Here is an 18,135-nt window from a genome sequence, read left to right as displayed (position 1 = left end):
CACCTCCAGCTTAATGTGATGAAGACCAAGGAGCTGGTTGTGGACCTGGGAAGTAGTTTCCATCAGGGGGGGTCGATGTGGACATGGTTGAGGATTATAAATACCTCGGTGTACACATCGGTGTACACATCGACAACAAGCTAAATGGGTCAAAACACGCTGAGGCACTCTACAAGAAGGGACAGAGCTGCCTCTACTTCCTCAGGAGGCTAGGATCCTTCAACGTCTGTACAAAGATGTTGAAGATGTTCTACGAGTCTGTGGTGGAGGGCGCCTTCTTGTACGCCGTGGCCTCCCGGGGCAGCGGGCTGAGAGCAAGGGACGCAAACAGACTGGACAAGTTGGTAGAGAATGCCAGTAACGTGGTGGGAGTGGAGCTAGACTCTCTGGCGGTGGTGTCAGAGAGGAGAAGTCTAGCAAAACTCAGAGCCATTATGGACAACACCTCCCACTAACTACACTCGGACCTTTCAGAGAGAATGAGCACGTTCAGTGGAAGGCTCAGATTCCCAAAATGCAACACGGAACGACACAGGAGGTCCTTCATACCGACAGCCATCAGACTGTATAATGCATATGTTCCTTGACTGCACTTAAATGTAGAGTATATGTAGAATATAGTTATATTATTTATATATTATATATGTAATATGTTATATACATTATATTATTTATTATTATTCTTGTCTATTGTGAGTGAACGTGGTGCTGAATTTCCCCCAGGGATCAATAAAGTACTTTCTATGCTATTATATTCCATTCTATTATCGATTCCAGATAGGTTGTTGTATATGGAAAAAAACACAATATTTGGTTTAACAAAAGCTCACTTTTATTTTATAAGAAAAAAATAAAATAAAATAAATAAAAAAATATTGACTGTTACCCTCCTAAAAAAATTAAAAATACAAATATTGACTGTTGTTGCCCAAAGTTTATTAAGTGAGATTTTTCAGAAAAACAAATATATACAGTAACACAAAAACAACCTGTCTCTGTGATCACTATAGGTATATAAATAATAATATAGTGTTAAATAACATCAGTCCCTTGGGCACAAAACTGAAAATAATACAGCTCTCCAAAAAGTGTACTTCTGCTGCTAACTACACACACTATGACACTAAGAACACCACAGTCATGAATCAACAATTCTTCTTCCCTTACATGAGAGCGAAGCCTGGCAATAATTGCATATTGCCTGTTCTGTCCTCACTATACGTGTTGAGGTTATACAGCTTGGCAGACAGCTAACAAACAATCCAAGACGTCTAATAAAGTTTCAAAGCAGATTAATCCATTTAGGCTCTTTATTGTTGTTGATCTTGCTTTGTCTTTTCCTATCTTTACTTTTGTCTTGCACTGGACTGTTTTTTTTTTAAACTGAAATACACACAATGACAAATGTATAAGCTATGTGATTCAATTAACATACTGAAATGTAATACACAATATGTAAATATTAGCTTCACACAAATATACAGTACTATCATCAAACAAATACTTCCGAGTGTTGAAACTATTTCGATGGTGGAAATACACGACTGACAGCCATTTTAAGTCCTCAAAACATCCATTGAAACAGTGCACAAAAATCGTTTTTCAATAGACATCTTACTATCAAATTGAAACACTTTCCACCTTAATATTGAGTTATATAAACAAGTTAAACAGTTTACTTACAGACTTATCTTTTCCAAGGCTTGTAGGAGCTAACACAACTTGTTTACTTCTCAATTGTCTCATGAATTGAACTGATTCCCCAACCCGGAAGTGCCCAAACTAATGACGCGTAGTATTTTCATATAGCCACCAGGTGTCAGTAAGAGTCTAAAATCAAATGGGCATAACATTGCGTCTCACAGGGCATTTCCTGTGGGAAGGGATTAGTTCTCAGGGATTCGAATAAAGAACCAACTGTTTTTCTTTACTATAGTGGTCTCGATAACGGGTACCGGTTCTCAAAAAGGGATTCGAGTCCGAGGACTCGGTTCTTTTCTTATCCAACAACCGGGAAAACCGGTTTCGAGCATCATCCCTAAGGACCTGTACTGTCAGCTAATAAAATCAATTGCAATATTTCTTAATCAATGCTCTAAAAGTGATAAAACATTGAATTTTAAGAGCATGTAAATAATTCCAACCTTTTTTACTTCCCAGATGACCTCTTTTGAGTTTTGTAATCCATCAGAAATAGCCAGCATCCATTTTCTATCAATGTCCCTCAAGCAACTAAAATGTGTCAAATGTGGGGAGTGTTTTGCATATTACCCATCAGGCCCAGTGAATGGGTTAAATGGGTGCATTTATGGATGGTACTATTACACAATTTTTTACGATGTCCACGTACTTCAAATGTGTGTTTTTGTATCACATATTTTAATGTTCTGTGTTGGTTTTTGTTTGATTGGACCATGAGTTTGAAAGGTTGTCTAAATTAGTACCTAAATAATGAGTCTGTGCTAAATACATTTTTGTCATGCACATGGTCAACAATAATCACTATGGACCTTACCAATGAAATTGTTTGCAATATTTGTTATTATTTTTTAAAATGTGAACCTGGGACAATCTGCAGGCTGGACTTTGGGGACCCTTGAATTAAGCATATATTTGGCATACCACTATATGGAGCCAGAGTGATCCGCGTACCACAGTTTCAAAAACACTGTTTCAAATCGTTCCCCCTTTGAGTGGGGTGGCACCTGGGGGGCCTAACCAATTCTAGACATGCCACTGACACGGGGCGACACCAACATTGGACACCAATTATTGTGATGGTGACTGAAATGGAAGGTTTTTCTCATGCAGTAAATGCAGAGTAGGCATACAGTGTATGTCACCTGGCAATGATCATGGTCCAGTTGTACATGACGGGCAGTGTGATGACGAACAGCCAGTTGTAGTAGAGATTTCCAGCTGGGTTAATGACAAATATTTCTTTGGGCCTGTACAGAATAAAAGGGGACAATAATTCAAATCATAATTTTTGCGGTTAATTTTTCATCCACGGTCCATTCAGGAGTTACTTACTTTTCCACTTCATTTTCATTTGCTCCTTTTTCTTTCTTCCTGTGAAAGGAATAATAACAATAGGTTCCTTTGTAACCAGTACAAAGGACTCCCTGTGAGAGTCCTTTGTACTGGGTACAGGGCGGACCCTAATAATAAGAGCTTGTTTCTTTCCTCACGCCCTTAAAGCAACATGAAAGTGAACAAGCATCAGCGATTTCTCACTGTACTTACTCTTCATTGTTATTACTGTTGTTCACGTTCAGCAGGTGATGTGGGAGGGTCTGAGACGCCGTCCTGCGTGGCAAAGTGGACCATTAAAATAAAAACCACCGCTTTTATATCGTGCAAAATCGACTGAAAGGTCTGCTCACATGTCGACTGCGCTGTGTTTTGCACCCGCAGTGGCAGGATGTGGAGGACGCAGTACAAAACAACTTTCTCCTAAGAGAGTCAGAGCTTTTCTTCCTGTCACTCGCACACTCCAGGGACCTGTAGAGAGGGAGCCTCGCTTGAAGGTTGTGAGCAAACAAGAGAGTAGGTGCCATGATGCTAATTTGACTGTTAAGCAGCAAATACATGTTGTATGTTTTTTTTTATTTCAATCTAGCAGTTAACTGCAGGGGTAGGGGGATGTAAAAAAATCAATCACACTTTTCTGATATATTTAGCTCATTTTCTTCACATTTTAACATTTAGATTGAACATTTAAAATGTATATTTAGACGTGATACTGTATTTAGATTTTTATTTAATATTAGAAATTAATTCAACATTTTTAATATTTATATATTTATATTCGACATATATTTAACATTTAATATTTAGATTTAGATTTAACCTATACATTTGTATCTATATTCAGCATTTATATTTAACTTTAGATATACATTTAAGATATTTATTTAATATTTATATTTGACTTATAGGTTTGTATTTAATATCGATGTTTAACATTTATATTTATATTTAATATTTAGATTCAGACTTAATTTTCAATTTATCATTTAGTTTCACCATTGCGTTTCTACCTTAGATGTTAAAAAAGTTAGCTATATATTCCAAATATATCAGCTAAAAAAGTGTGATTGTTTTATTTTCTTACATTCTGCACCCCACTGTAAACTCACTGATATTTAAATTCAAAAGAATAATTTTGTCTTAAAAAAAAATGTATTTAAAAAAGAAGGGTCATCTTATTTGTGTGTCAAGTCACAAATAAGTTAGTTAGATTGGTCTACACTGATATGGATTGTAACAATGTCGAGTACAAGAGCCGTATCTAGTCGATGCTACAATGATTACATTGAGCTTTCTTATCACAAAATTGCCTTTATTATCACAAAATCGCCTTCCCTTTTTTACATTTTGATTATGTTCATAAACTCCGAAAATGCGTCCATGGACACATGAGGACTTTAATTATGACCAATGTATGATCCTGTAGCTACTTGGTATCAAATTGATACCCAAATTTGTTGTATCATCCAAAACTTATGTAAAGTATCAAACAACAGAAGAATAAGTGATTATTACGTTGTAACAGAAGTGTAGATAGAACATGTTAAAACAGAAAATTAATGATTATTAACAGTTGTCATGATCCGTGGTCCGGATCATGTTTTGTGTTTTCTGTTTGTTTTGGACTTCTCTGGTTCCTGTTTGTGCACCTCCTGAGTTTAGTCACCATGGTTATTTATGATTTTCACCTGCCTCTGTTGTTCGGGACACTCACCTGTTTGTAATCAAGAGACACTATTTAAGCCTGCCTTTGCAGATCACTCGTCCTGGCTTCTTTGTTTTGCTTCACGCTGCTGTTATAAAAGTTGTTTGCTTGCCTCCTAGCTCATGCTAAGTTTAGCTTCAAGTGCTATTGTCACCTTGTTCCGTCAGTTGTTTTCTGTTTTGTACCTCTTTGATTCTTTTGTCAAGATTAAATCATGTTCCTATCTGCAAGTCCTGTCCGGAGTCGTCCGTTTGCATCCCGGGAAAACGAACCGCGCAGTAAGCCGCAACCAAACCGTGACAGAAAGAAGCCAGCATTCAGTTTTCCCGCAGCTGACAACGAGGAGATGGAGACGCGCCGGCGAAGACGGAAGCCAGCCAGAAAGGCTTCGCCTCGCCGCAAGGAGGCGTCGTTCCCCCAAACTCCTCCTCCGGCCACAAGCAGCCCAGTCCTCCTCGCCGCCAAAGTTTGATAATCCGATTCATCACTTTGCCAAACAGTTCACTACATGGGCGGTCAAAAGAATGCACTCTAGCTCCGATGACGTCACTGAACCGGCGCGCGGCGACAACATCACTCTGCCGGCGTCATCAAAGAAAGTCACGAACCAGAATTTTATTTTTTTACCTTCTGTCTCCCTCTGTCAGCCACCTCCTAAAGACTTAATTTCAAGAAAAGAACATTATCAAGAATTTTTTTGGAAATTTAGGTCTAGTCAGTCACAGTCACATTCTGATTTTCAAGCCCCGCCCACGTCACAGACTTTTTCCTCTGGTCCTCCCACACAACCTCAGGTGGGGGATAGAGGACATTTTGGACAATTTAAAGGGGAGGAGTCTACCCCCCTCCTGACCTCCCTCTACCCACCCCTAAAGACTGTTCCAGACCGCAAGGAGCACGTCTGGTATCCGCTTCTTAAAGGAAGGGGGGGGGTGGGGGGGGGGGGGGGACTAGTGCCAGGAGCTGGGCTAGTGGGGTGGCTCAGCTGCACCCAGCCAGGCAGCAACCTCCGGCCAGGCCACCACCACTAGTTCTTCGGCATGCCAAGCCACAACCCCCAGCTAGGCCACCTCCGCCAGTACCGGCTCCACTACTGGTTCAAGCACCAGTTCCTGTTCCTGCTCCAAGGCTATCAACCCTTCCTGCTCCAAGGCTAGCAACCTTTCCTGCTCCAAGGCTAGCAACCCTTCCTGCTCTAAGGCTAGCACCAGTTCCTGTTCCTGCTCCTCGGCTAGCACCAGTTCCTGCTCCTCGGCTAGCACCTGTTCCTGCTCCTGCCCCTTGGCTAGCACCTGTTCCTGCTCCTGCTCCTCGGCTAGCACCTGTTCCTTCTCCTCGACTAGCACCTGTTCCTTCTCCTCGACTAGCACCTGCTCCTGCTCCTCGGCTAGCACCTGTTCCTGCTCCTTGGCTAGCACCTGTTCCTGTTCCTGCTCCTCGGCAAGCACCAGTCACTGCACCACGGATAGCACCAGTCGCTGCACCACGGCTAGCACCAGTCGCTGCTTCCACGCCTGCCTCGTCGTCTGCTGCTTCCACGTCTGCCTCGTCGTCTGCTGCTTCCACGCCTGCCTCGTCGTCTGCTGCTTACACGCCTGCCTCGTCATCTGCTGCTTCCACGTCTGCCTCGTCGTCTGCTGCTTCCACGCCTGCCTCATCGTCTGCTGCTTCCACGCCTGCTTTGACGACGTCCGCAGCTTCCACGCCTGCATCGACGACGTCCGCTGCTTCCACGCCTGCCTCGCCGACGTCCGCTGCCCACCTCCCTGTCGGCTACGGATGTGGCCGTTCCCCGGTTGCCTGCCTCGCCTGCGGCAGCGGCGTTCCATTCACCGCCGCCACCTGACTCGTCCCCGGTGGATTCGGGGACACTTGGCCTGGCGACCCACCGCCAAGTCCTCCCTCCAACCTCCCGTGACTTTTGACCCTGCTTGGTTTTTTTTTAAATCTTTTTTTGGACATCTGAAATTATAAATGATAAATGATAAATGGGTTATACTTGTATAGCGCTTTTCTACCTTCAAGGTACTCAAAGCGCTTTGACAGTATTTCCACATACACCCATTCACACACACATTCACACACTGATGGCGGGAGCTGCCATGCAAGGCGCTACCAGCACCCATCAGGAGCAAGGGTGAAGTGTCTTGCCCAAGGACACAACGGACGTGACTAGGATGGTAGAAGGTGGGGATCGAACCCCAGTAACCAGCAACCCTCCGATTGCTGGCACGGCCACTCTACCAACTTCGCCACGCCGCCCCTCTGTTCTTAAGGGGGGATCTGTCATGATCCGGATCATGTTTTGTGTTTTGTGTTTGTTTTGGACTCCTTTAGTTCCTGTTTGTGCACCTCCTGAGTTTAGTCACCATGATTACTTATGATTTTCACCTGCCTCTGTTGTTCGGGACACTCACTTCTTTGTAATCAAGAGACACTATTTAAGCCTGCCTTTGCTGATCACTCGTCCTGGCTTCTTTGTTTTGCTTCACGCTGCTGTTACGAAAGTTGTTTGCTTGCCTCCTAGCTCATGCTAAGTCTAGCTTCAAGTGCTATCGGCACCTTGTTCCGTCGGTTGTTTTCTGTTTTGTACCTCATAATGTTGACAAAATAATACAATGAGAAATGACACAATATATTACTGCATACGTCAGCAGCCAAATTAGGAACCTTTGTTTGTTTACGGGCGACCGTGCCAGAAACCTGAGGGTTGCAGGTTCACTCCCTGTCCCCTTACCATCCAAAAATCGCTGATGTTGGGCAGGACACTTCACCCTTGCCACTCACACTGGTGAATGAATGATGAATGATAGGTGGTCGTCAGAGGGGCCGTAGGCGCAAACTGGCAGCCACGCTTCCATCAGTCTACCCCAGGGCAGCTGTGGCTACCAAAGTAGCTTACCACCACCAAGTGTGAATAAATTATGGGTTCTCACTTCTCTGCGAAGTGCTTTGAGTGTTTAGTAAAGCGTTATATAAATCTAATCCATTATTATTATTATTATTACTTACTACTGAAAGACAAGTTGTCAAGTATGTTCACCATTTTATTTAATGACAAAATTGTTATTTCATTGCAATAAGATACATACGGAGCCCCTAAAGGGACATGGGGGGAAAACATTTTTTTAGAGATACATATATGGTGCGCACCAGATAGTTTCTGGTGCGCACCAGATAGTTTCTGCTGCGAACCAGAAAGCATTGGATGCGAGCGGATGGTTTGAGGTGTGTGTGAAAATGCCAGTTCGGGAGTTAATTCAGCTGTATTTCCAACTAGGACTCTCCCCCATGTGTGTTGTGGCAAAATGTGAATGCCTGCCAAAAATGTATTTCCTTCGCGGGGGCGCGCAGCGCTCGCTAAACCTGCATTTTTGACTTGGTCTGTCCACAGCAGATTACTAGGTGTGAGACAAACACTTTATCTTCCTGGTTATTGTAACGCTACGTGTTTGACATTATTTAAGAATTTATCGTGCCTGCAAAAGGACAGTTTGCCTCTTCTGTGGTATTGATGAGATTTAAAGGACTGTTAGTCCAATGTTGATGTGATAAAACCTCTTTCTTGTTTGGAAGACACACACAATTGTAACTGTTATTTCTTCCTGCACATAACAAATATGTACAACGTGTTTGGATGTATTCATTTATGTAAAATTGTCACTAAATGTAATATTGCCAGACGAAAAGTGATTCGACGTAATATTTTGATATTTACACATCGCATATTTACACACGCGTATTTTACTACAATACCCTTATGAGCATGAAATATATCAACATCAAGTATCTACTGTACTGTTCACTTGTTGAAATACCCTTTTTAGAGCAAATATCTACCCAAATGGCCACTTTGTTGCTGCCAAAAATGTATTTCATGTAATATTTTGATATTGACACATCTTATCGCTTTATATTCTACTTTATATTCTCGTGCTCACGAGATATGTATCTCGTGAGCACGAGAAACTTTTCTTGCGCACGAGATAGTTTCTCCTGCGCACGAGATACTTATCTAAAAACAAAATTTCCCCCATGTCCCTTTAGGGGCTCCGTAGATACACATACAACATACAAGAACGCAATTTTTTGTGGACCCCTTTATTCAGAAAAGTATCTAAACGGGACGGCGTGGCGAAGTTGGTAGAGTGGCCGTGCCAGCAATCGGAGGGTTGCTGGTTACTGGGGTTCAATCCCCACCTTCTACTATCCTAGTCACGTCCGTTGTGTCCTTGAGCAAGACACTTCACCCTTGCTTCTGATGGCTGCTGGTTAGCGCCTTGCATGGCAGCTCCCGCCATCAGTGTGTGAATGGGTGAATGTTGAAATACTGTCAAAGCGCTTTGAGTACCTTGAAGGTAGAAAAGCGCTATACAAGTATAATCCATTTATCATTTATCATATAAATAAATTTTGCGTCCAAAATATTGGTATCGGGACAACCCTAGTTGCCACAAAGATGCTTACAACACAGAAACCAAAACATATATTTCAATGTTCTGTGTTGGTTTTTCATTAATTGGACAATGAGTTTGAAAGGCTGTCCAAATTAGTACCTATATAATGATTCTGTGCTAACCCCATTTAGCATGTGGTCAGTAATAGTCCCTGGACCTCTACCATCGTCTAATAAAACCATTTGCAATATGTTGTAATTAATGTTTTAAAAGTGGTAAAACATTGAACATTAAGAGTATGTGAATCATTCCTACTTTGTTTACTTCCCTGACGACCTCCTTCAAGTTTTGTAATCCATCAGAAATAGCGAGCATCCATTCTCTGTCGATGTCCCTCAAGCAACTAAAATGCGTCAAACGTCAAATGTGGGGAGTGTTTTGCATATTACCCATCAGGCCTAGTAAATGGGTGCACTATTGATTTATGTTTGGTACTATTACACATTTTTTATAAAGTCCACATATTTCAAAGGGCACGTTGTGTGTTTTTGTATCGCATATTTTAATATTAAGATTTTTTGTTAGAACAAAGCCAATAACGCAATTGTTTGTGGTCCCCTCTATTTAAAAAAGTACCGAAAAGTATCTAAATACATTTTGGGACCAAAAATATTGGTATTGGGACAACTCTAGTTGCCACAGTATGATACGTCTTTGTTTTAGCATAGTTGAGACATCTGGCCCCAAATGTGTGAAAACTACAACAAAATCAAAGATCCTTACAACACAGGAACCAAAACCACACGCATTTGTGTCCACTTTCCAATGGACTTGTAGACGTTCCCCTTCAATATTGTGTTTAATCCATTTAGAAAGTAAAAACAGCTTGAAAAAAAACCCCAGATGTATCTCTCAAAGAAGCCCAAGTCGTCAAGTTGCTTTTGAAATGATTCCGTGAGTACGAACTTACCTTCCCTTCCAGCTATCAAGGCCCTCTCCATCTTTTGGCTGCAAGAAGCACAAAGCTTCAGAAAGATCACAGGTCCTTAGAACCTAGCATATATGCCACCGTATTAACATGTCATCGATACTGAGAAGATGACAACCGAATGGTGTCATGTTCTGATAGGGATTAGATGGTGTCATGTTCTGATAGGGATTAGATGGATTAGTGGCGGCTGAGAGGATAGGGGGTGCGAGACAGTCCTCTTTAGGGGTCCACGGTCTTCATCTGTGGGACGAGTTGCCTTTTTGTTCAGGGATTCAACATTCGAAAAATACATTCTGTGGCCATGTTGCTCTTTATGCTAAACATATTTGTCAGCTCGTTTATGGAACAGGAGAGGATTAAATCTGCTAGCACGCTGAGTCAGCAATCTCGGCCATATGCAGCTCTGATCCTATTATATGCTGCTGGCGAGAAGAGGCGGAGCTTCATTTAATGTCCTCTCCATTAAATACATGCACTTTTATGAATAAGACACAAAAAGTGAATTCTTCATAGTTAAGGCAATTGAAGATGGGACTTTGTCCCACTTTGGAGCCTTGGAGTTTTGATAGCAGTATTTGGTGTGGCATTTAAAAAAAAAAAAAGCAATTTATTACAAGAAAACTGGACTTTACAAAAGGCTTGAAATAACAAATAAGACGTTCTTGTTAGGGTTGTGACCCCAAGATGCGGAGACGGCATGCAGGTAAAATACAAAACTAGAGTGCAGCAGGGAGTGCCCGCAAAACCCCAAAAAGTAGTGCAACAAAGACGTGCATAGGAAGCAGGAAAAGCTAAGCGTGAACAAGTAACTGCAAACCAACATAAACCAAAGCTCCAGCCCCGACAGAACGACCAGGCTGGCATATAAAGCCCTCCTAATAATAATCAATGACAGCTGAGTGTCCTACACAACAATCAGCGCTCCTAGCAACAAGTGTAACCAAGGAGGAAAGTGAAAACAAAAACACTAAACACAAGGACAAACATGAACAAGTACAAGCTTTCAGGAGCAATCCTGACAGTTTGAAAAAGTTGAGCAATGATTTTGGCCGGACGGTGGCTGAGTGGTGAGCGTGCTGGTCCTACGGTCAAAAGACTGAGGGTTCAAATCTCCATTTTGGCATCTCTGTGTGGAGTTTGCATGTTCACCCCGTTGGTGCTCTCGCTTGTTCTGCCATTCAAAAACTGTGCATGTTGGGTTCATTGGAAACTGTAAATCAGGGGTCTCAAACTTGTGGCCTGCCTCATATTTTGTGGCCCTCGCCTTACCATTATAGATTAGTGGACCCTGTAGTGCTGTGCGGATCGAGACTGAAATATTGATACCGCCGATACCAGATCTTTATGCTCTAATATCGATTTTCAAATCAAAATATCAACACTTTTGATACTTCAGTTCAGGGTTGTCTAACATTTTTCACCAAGGGCTGCATACTGAAAATTCAGTGGCCATATTGATATATATATATATATTTTTTTTAAATGCTGAAAACATATATTATATATATATATATATATATTTAAGGACATAACTTTGTGTCAGCTTTGTATTTCATGGGACTAAGTACATTCTTAATTATTAGTCAGAACATTTCAACTTTTTCACATTACAAACCGATATTTTTGCTCTTTTTTCTTAAATGTTTCCTGTAAATGACCAAAATTCAATGGTCAAATCAACGCCAGAACCCAACATTGATTAAACGTCGTCAAAAAGCGTGCTGTTTCAACGTTGTATTTGTGTTGTAAAATATTGGTTGGAAAATGACCAAATCAACGTCAAAACACAAAATGTATTAAACGTCGTCAAAAACCAAGTTGTTTCAACGTTATGTTTGAGTTGCTCAACGTCAGGACTTCATTCAACAAGTTCTCAACGTTCTTTTAATGTCTTTTGCCCGCTGGGTAGTGTCAAACTCGTTTTCCTTGAGGGCCACGTCGTAGTTATGGCTGCCGTCAGAGCCGTGTTTAAGAGTGAACAATATATACATTTGCCTATGCATCTGATTATTGAATATATATATTTTACAGTACCATTGTTTTTTTATGGGTATTTATCTTTATTTTAACATTTTCGGAATACATGATAATATTATATTTAAATTTTGATAATATTGAATTTTAAAATATATGCAATTACATGTAGCACATGATTTTTAAAGCCCAAAAGGGAAAAACAAATATATTTAGTAAGAAAAGATTATGCATTTTATTAACATATATTATTCCCAGTCTTTCACGGGCCACATAAAATAATGTGGACCTTGAGTTTGACACCTGTGGTCTAAAGTATATCAAAATAAACATAACAGATGTTTAAAGTTATCTTCTTCCCACTCCCTTACAGGCAAAACTGGACCATCGTGCTTCATGCTTACATGCTGTACATTACCTTTTGCATTATATTAATTTATATTATTACGTGTTGTCAACCATGTACTTTTTTTTCTTTTTATGTCATTGCCTGAAATAAAAGAATAAATGAAATTAAATGAAAAAAATGAATGCCACCAGGTCAGCTAGGGCTGCTTTTTCCAGGCCTCTGATTGGACAAAATGTGTATGTGTTTGTGTGTAGACACTTTTGAAACTACACTTGTGTGGATGAAGATGGTTTCAACCCCAAATATGACTTTTTGAAACTGTCTGTGTTGGTGTTGACTTGGCCTTATATCCGTGCCCACATGCTATTAAAGATCAGCAAATTGGCTTAGCTTAGAAAAATGCCTGCCAGGACCAAAATGGAAGATAAAAAGTTGTAGGACTCTCGTTTATTGGCTCTGGTTTGATTTAATAGTTTTAATAAAAGAGGATACATATTCGGGAAGAGATACATTTATCTAACATGGCTGCTGTAGAAGTCTAATCCATCACGAACGAATGAGAAGCAACATTACTTTGGCACAGTGTCAGTCTCAGGTGCTGCTGGGGGTGCAGCAGCTTCAGGGGCGTCTACTGGTGCAGCGTCTACTGGTGCGGCATTTACTGGTGCAGCATTTACTGGTGCGGCATCGACCCCGGCAGCCTCGTTGACCTCGGCTGGCACGTCGACAGCAGATGCAGGATCTGTTGAGGCGGTGTCTGCGGGCGCTTCTGCCACAGCTCCCTCCTCCTCTTCTGCTACTTCTGTTTCTTCCGCCTCCTCCCCCTCTTCAGAGTTTAGAGGGCCAGCAGATTTTGGGGCAGGGTTGGCCTTCTGTGTAAGGAATCATTGAAAACATGTTCAATTTAGATTAAAGATAGACCCGTTATTGGCCCGGAGGTTATCGGAGCCGATGTTTGTCAACTTGACATACTGTATATTGTTATGGGCCTTTTTTTATCAGTGGTTGCCCATCAGCAGATACAATATAAACACATATGACACAAGTATCTAGTATTAAAAAAAAAGTGAAGTAGTTAGTAACTAAAATATTCCTGCGGAAATGTTGATGGGTCTGCCATCTGTGCTCTGAACCACTTGATCGAAGCTAAAAAGCTAGCAATAAACCAACTGGGAACCAATAAGCATACTTGCAAGATGGCGGCAAGTATCACAATCCATGATTTGTCGGTTTATATGCAGGAACTTAAAAAAAATTATAGCATAAAATGTTAGCATTTTAACGTTAGCATGCTTATATAAATGAAGCTAGTATACTTATGTGATGGTCCCAAGTATCAAAAACTATTATTTTTAGGCTCAATCAAAAAAAATATATCTTTAATTTAATTTAACTTAATGCTGGCAGAAAACATTAGCATGCTAAAATTAAGAGAAGTACACATATTTCTAAGATGATTCAAAATCCATGGTTTTTAAGTTTAAACATACAAAATGAGCTTAAAAGACTAGCATAAAACCAACTGGGAAGCAGTAGGCATACTTGCAAGATGGCGCCAAGTATCAAAATCCATGATTTGTCGGTTTATATGCAGGAACATAACAAAAATGCTACCATAAAATGTTAGTATACTAACGTTAGCATGCTTATATAGAAGAAGTTAGCATACTTCTATGATGATTTCAAGAATCAAAAACAATTATTTCAAGGTTCAAACGAAACATATATATATCTCTAATGCTGGCAGAAAACATTAGCGTGCTAACATTAAGAGAAGTACACATATTTCTAAGATGATTCACAATCCATGGTTTTTAAGTTTAAACATACAAAATGATCTTAAAAAGCTAGCATAAAACCAACTGGGAACCAGTAGGCAGTACCACCATCCATAATTTGTAGGTTTATATGCAGGAACTTAACAAAAATGCTACCATAAAATGTTATTATGTTAACGTTAGCATGTTTACATAGATGAAGCTAGCATACTTCCGTGATGGTGCGGAGTATCAAAAATATATTTTTTTAGGCTCAAACAAAAAATAGTTTAAACATACACAATTACCTAAAATGCTAGCATAAAATGTTAGTATGATAATGTCAGCATGCTGACAAAGGATGAGTTACCTTACTTCTAAGATGGCACCTAGTATCAAAAATCATAATTTTTAGGTTTAAATGAACACAGTTTGCTAAAATGCCAGCAGACAAATGTTAGCATGCTAAAATAAAATAAATTAACCTACTTCAAGGATGGTGCCTAATATCCAAAATCATGATTAAGTTTAAAAATACCAAAATAGCTCCTCTCTGAGCTTCCACCTTATCGTGGTAGAGGAGTTTGCGTGTCCCAATGATCCTAGGAGCTATGTTGTCCGGGGGCTTTATGCCCACTGGTAGGGTCTCCCAAGACAAACAGGTCCTAGGTGAGGGATCAGACAAAGAGCAGCTCGAAGATTTCCATGAAAAATAAAAACGAAGGACCCAGATTTCCCTCACCCGGACGCGGGTCACCGGGACCCCCCTCTGGAGCCAGGCCCGGAGGTGGGGCACGATGGCGAGCGCCTGGTGGCCGGGCCTGTCCCCATGGGGCCCGGCTGGGCACCGCCCGAAGAGGCAACGTGGGTCCCCCCTCCAATGGGCTCACCACCCATAGCAGGGGGCCATAGAGGGCGGTGCAATGTGAGTTGGGCGGCAGCCGAAGGCAGGGCACTTGGCGGTCCGATCCTCGGCTACAGAAGCTAGCTCTTGGGACGTGGAACGTCACCTCGCTGGGGGGGAAGGAGCCTGAGCTAGTGCGCGAGGTGGAGAAGTTCCGGCTGGATATAGTCGGACTCACTTCGACGCACAGCAAGGGCTCTGGAACCAGTTCTCTTGAGAGGGGCTGGACTCTCTTCCACTCTGGTGTTGCCAGCAATGAGAGGCGACCGGCTGGGGTGGCAATTCTTGTTTACCCCCGGCTCAGAGCCTGCACGTTGGAGTTCAACCCAGTGGACGAGAGGGTAGCTTACCTCCGCCTTCGGGTGGAGGGACGGGTCCTGACTGTTGTTTGCGCTTACGCGTCAAACGACAGCTCAGAGTACCCACACTTTTTGGATTCACTCGAGGGAGTACTTGAGAGTGCTCCCGTGGGTGATTCCCTCATTCTACTGGGGGACTTCAACGCTCATATTGGCAGCGACAGTGAAACCTGGAGAGGCGTGATTGGGAAGAATGGCCGCCCGGATCTGAACCCGAGTGGTGTTTAGTGTTTGGACTTTTGTGCTTGTCACAGATTGTCCATAACGAACACCATGTTCAAACATAAGGGTGTCCATATGTGCACTTGGCACCAGGACACCCTAGGCCGCAGTTCCATGATCGACTTTGTAGTTGTGTCATCGGATTTGCGGTCTCATGTTTTGGACACTTGGGTGAAGAGAGGGGCGTAGCTTTCTACCGATCACCACCTGGTGGTGAGTTGACTGCGATGGTGTGGGAGGATGCCGGACAGACCTGGCAGGCCCAAACACATTGTGAGGGTTTGCTGGGAACGTCTGGCAGAGTCTCCTGTCAGAGAGAGTTTCAATTCCCACCTCCGGAAGAACTTTGTACATGTCACGAGGGAAGTGCTGGATAATGAGTCCGAGTGGACCATGTTCCGTAACTCTATTGTCGAGGCGGCTGATTGGAGCTGTGGCCGCAAGGTAGTTGGTGCCTGTCGTGGCGGTAATCCTAGAACCCGTTGGTGGAAACCGGCGGTGAGGGATGCCGTCAAGCTGAAGAAGGAGTCCTATCGGGTTCTTTTGGCTCATAGGACTCCTGAGGCAGCAGACAGGTACCGACAGGTGTGCAGCTTCAGCGGTCGCGGAGGCAAAAACTCGGACATGGGAGGAGTTCGGGAAGCCATGGTAAACGACTTCCGGACGGCTTCGAAGCAATTCTGGACTACCATCCGCCGCCTCAGGAAGGGGAAGCAGTGCACTGTCAACACCGTGTATGGTGAGGATTGTGTTCTGCTGACCTCAACTGCGGATGTTGTGGATCGCTGGAGGGAATACTTCGAAGACCTCCTCAATCCCACCAACACGTCTTCGTATGAGGAAGCAGTGCCTGGGGAATCTGTGGTGGGCTCTCCTATTTCTGGTGCTGAGGTTGCTGAGGTAGTTAAAAAGCTCCTCGGTGGCAAGGCCCCGGGGGTAGATGAGAACCGCCTGGAGTTCCTTAAGGCTCTGGATGCTGTGGGGCTGTCTTGGTTGACAAGACTCTGCAGCATCGTGTGGACATCGGGAGCGGTACCTCTGAATTGGCAGACCGGGGTGGTGGTTCCTCTCTTTAAGAAGGGGAACCGGAGGGTGTGTTCTAACTATCGTGGGATCACACTCCTCAGCCTTCCCGGTAAGGTCTATTCAGGTATACTGGAGAGGAGGCTACGCCGGATAGTCGAACCTCGGATTCAGGAGGAACAGTGTGGTTTTCGTCCTGGTCGTGGAACTGTGGACCAGCTCTATACTCTCGGCAGGGTCCTTGAGGGTGCATGGGAGTTTGCCCAACCAGTCTACATGTGCTTTGTGGACTTGGAGAAGGCATTCGACCGTGTCCCTCGGGAAGTCCTGTGGGGAGTGCTCAGAGAGTACGGGGTATCAGACTGTCTGATTGTGGCGGTCCGCTCACTGTATGATCAGTGTCAGAGCTTGGTCCGCATTGCCGGCAGTAAGTCAGACACGTTTCCAGTGAGGGTTGGACTCCCCCAAGGCTGCCTTTTGTCACCGATTCTGTTCACAACTTTTATGGACAGAATTTCTAGGCGCAGTCAAGGCGTTGAGGGCATCCGGTTTGGTGGCTGCCGGATTAGGTCCCTGCTTTTTGCAGATGATGTGGTCCTGATGGCTTCATCTGGCCAGGATCTTCAGCTCTCACTGGATCGGTTCGCAGCTGAGTGTGAAGCGACTGGGATGAGAATCAGGACCTCAAAGTCCGAGTCCATGGTTCTCGCCCGGAAAAGGGTGGAGTGCCATCTCCGGGTTGCGGGGGAGACCCTGCCCCAAGTGGAGGAGTTCAAGTACCTCAGAGTCTTGTTCATGAGTGAGGGAAAAGTGGATCGTGAGATCGACAGGCGGATCGGTGCGGCGTCTTCAGTAATGCGGACGCTGTATCGATCCGTTGTGATGAAGAAAGAGCTGAGCCGGAAGGCAAAGCTTACAATTTACCGGTCGATCTACCTTCCCATCCTCACCTATGGTCATGAGCTTTGGGTTATGATCGAAAGGACAATATCACAGGTACAAGCGGCCGAAATTAGTTTCCTCCGCCAGGTGGCGGGCTCTCCCTTAGAGATAGGGTGAGAAGCTCTGCCATCCGGGGGGAGCTCAAAGTACAGCCGAAGAGGTGGTTCCGGCATCTGGTCAGGATGCCACCCGAATGCCTCCCTAGGGAGGTGTTTAGGGCACGTCCGACCGGTAGGAGGCCACGGGGAAGACCCAGGACACGTTGGGAAGACTATGTCTCCCGGCTGGCCTGGAAACGCCTCGGGATACCCCGGGAAGAGCTGGACGAAGTGGCTAGGGAGAGGTAAGTCTGGGCTTCCCTGCTTAGGCTGCTGCCCCCGCGACCCCACCTTGGCTAAGCGGAAGAAGATGGATGGATGGATGGATAGATGGAAATGCAAATGTCAATGCTCCTCTGAGACACATGTAATAAAGGTGTG

General features: G+C 43.4%; 1 protein-coding gene across 1 annotated transcript in view; it reads right to left on the bottom strand.

Annotated features, from left to right (window-relative positions):
• Positions 1-10,253, bottom strand: part of cnga1a (cyclic nucleotide gated channel subunit alpha 1a) — a 59,109-nt gene extending 48,856 nt beyond the window's left edge. The window contains exons 1-5 of the mRNA XM_062032929.1: positions 10,106-10,253; positions 3,387-3,504; positions 3,247-3,309; positions 3,034-3,072; positions 2,844-2,948 (exon numbers count right to left, since the gene is read on the bottom strand). Coding sequence (XP_061888913.1) covers positions 2,844-2,948; positions 3,034-3,072; positions 3,247-3,309; positions 3,387-3,504; positions 10,106-10,136 — 356 coding nt within the window. The 5' untranslated portion in view covers positions 10,137-10,253. The remainder of the gene's footprint in view (positions 1-2,843; positions 2,949-3,033; positions 3,073-3,246; positions 3,310-3,386; positions 3,505-10,105) is intronic.
• Between the last annotated feature and the right edge of the window lie 7,882 nt (positions 10,254-18,135).

The sequence above is a fragment of the Entelurus aequoreus genome, linkage group LG22 (assembly GCF_033978785.1).
Source record: "Entelurus aequoreus isolate RoL-2023_Sb linkage group LG22, RoL_Eaeq_v1.1, whole genome shotgun sequence".
Lineage (NCBI taxonomy): Eukaryota > Metazoa > Chordata > Actinopteri > Syngnathiformes > Syngnathidae > Entelurus > Entelurus aequoreus.
Note: the sequence above shows the minus strand (reverse complement) of the source record. Positions and strands in the feature narration are given on the sequence as shown.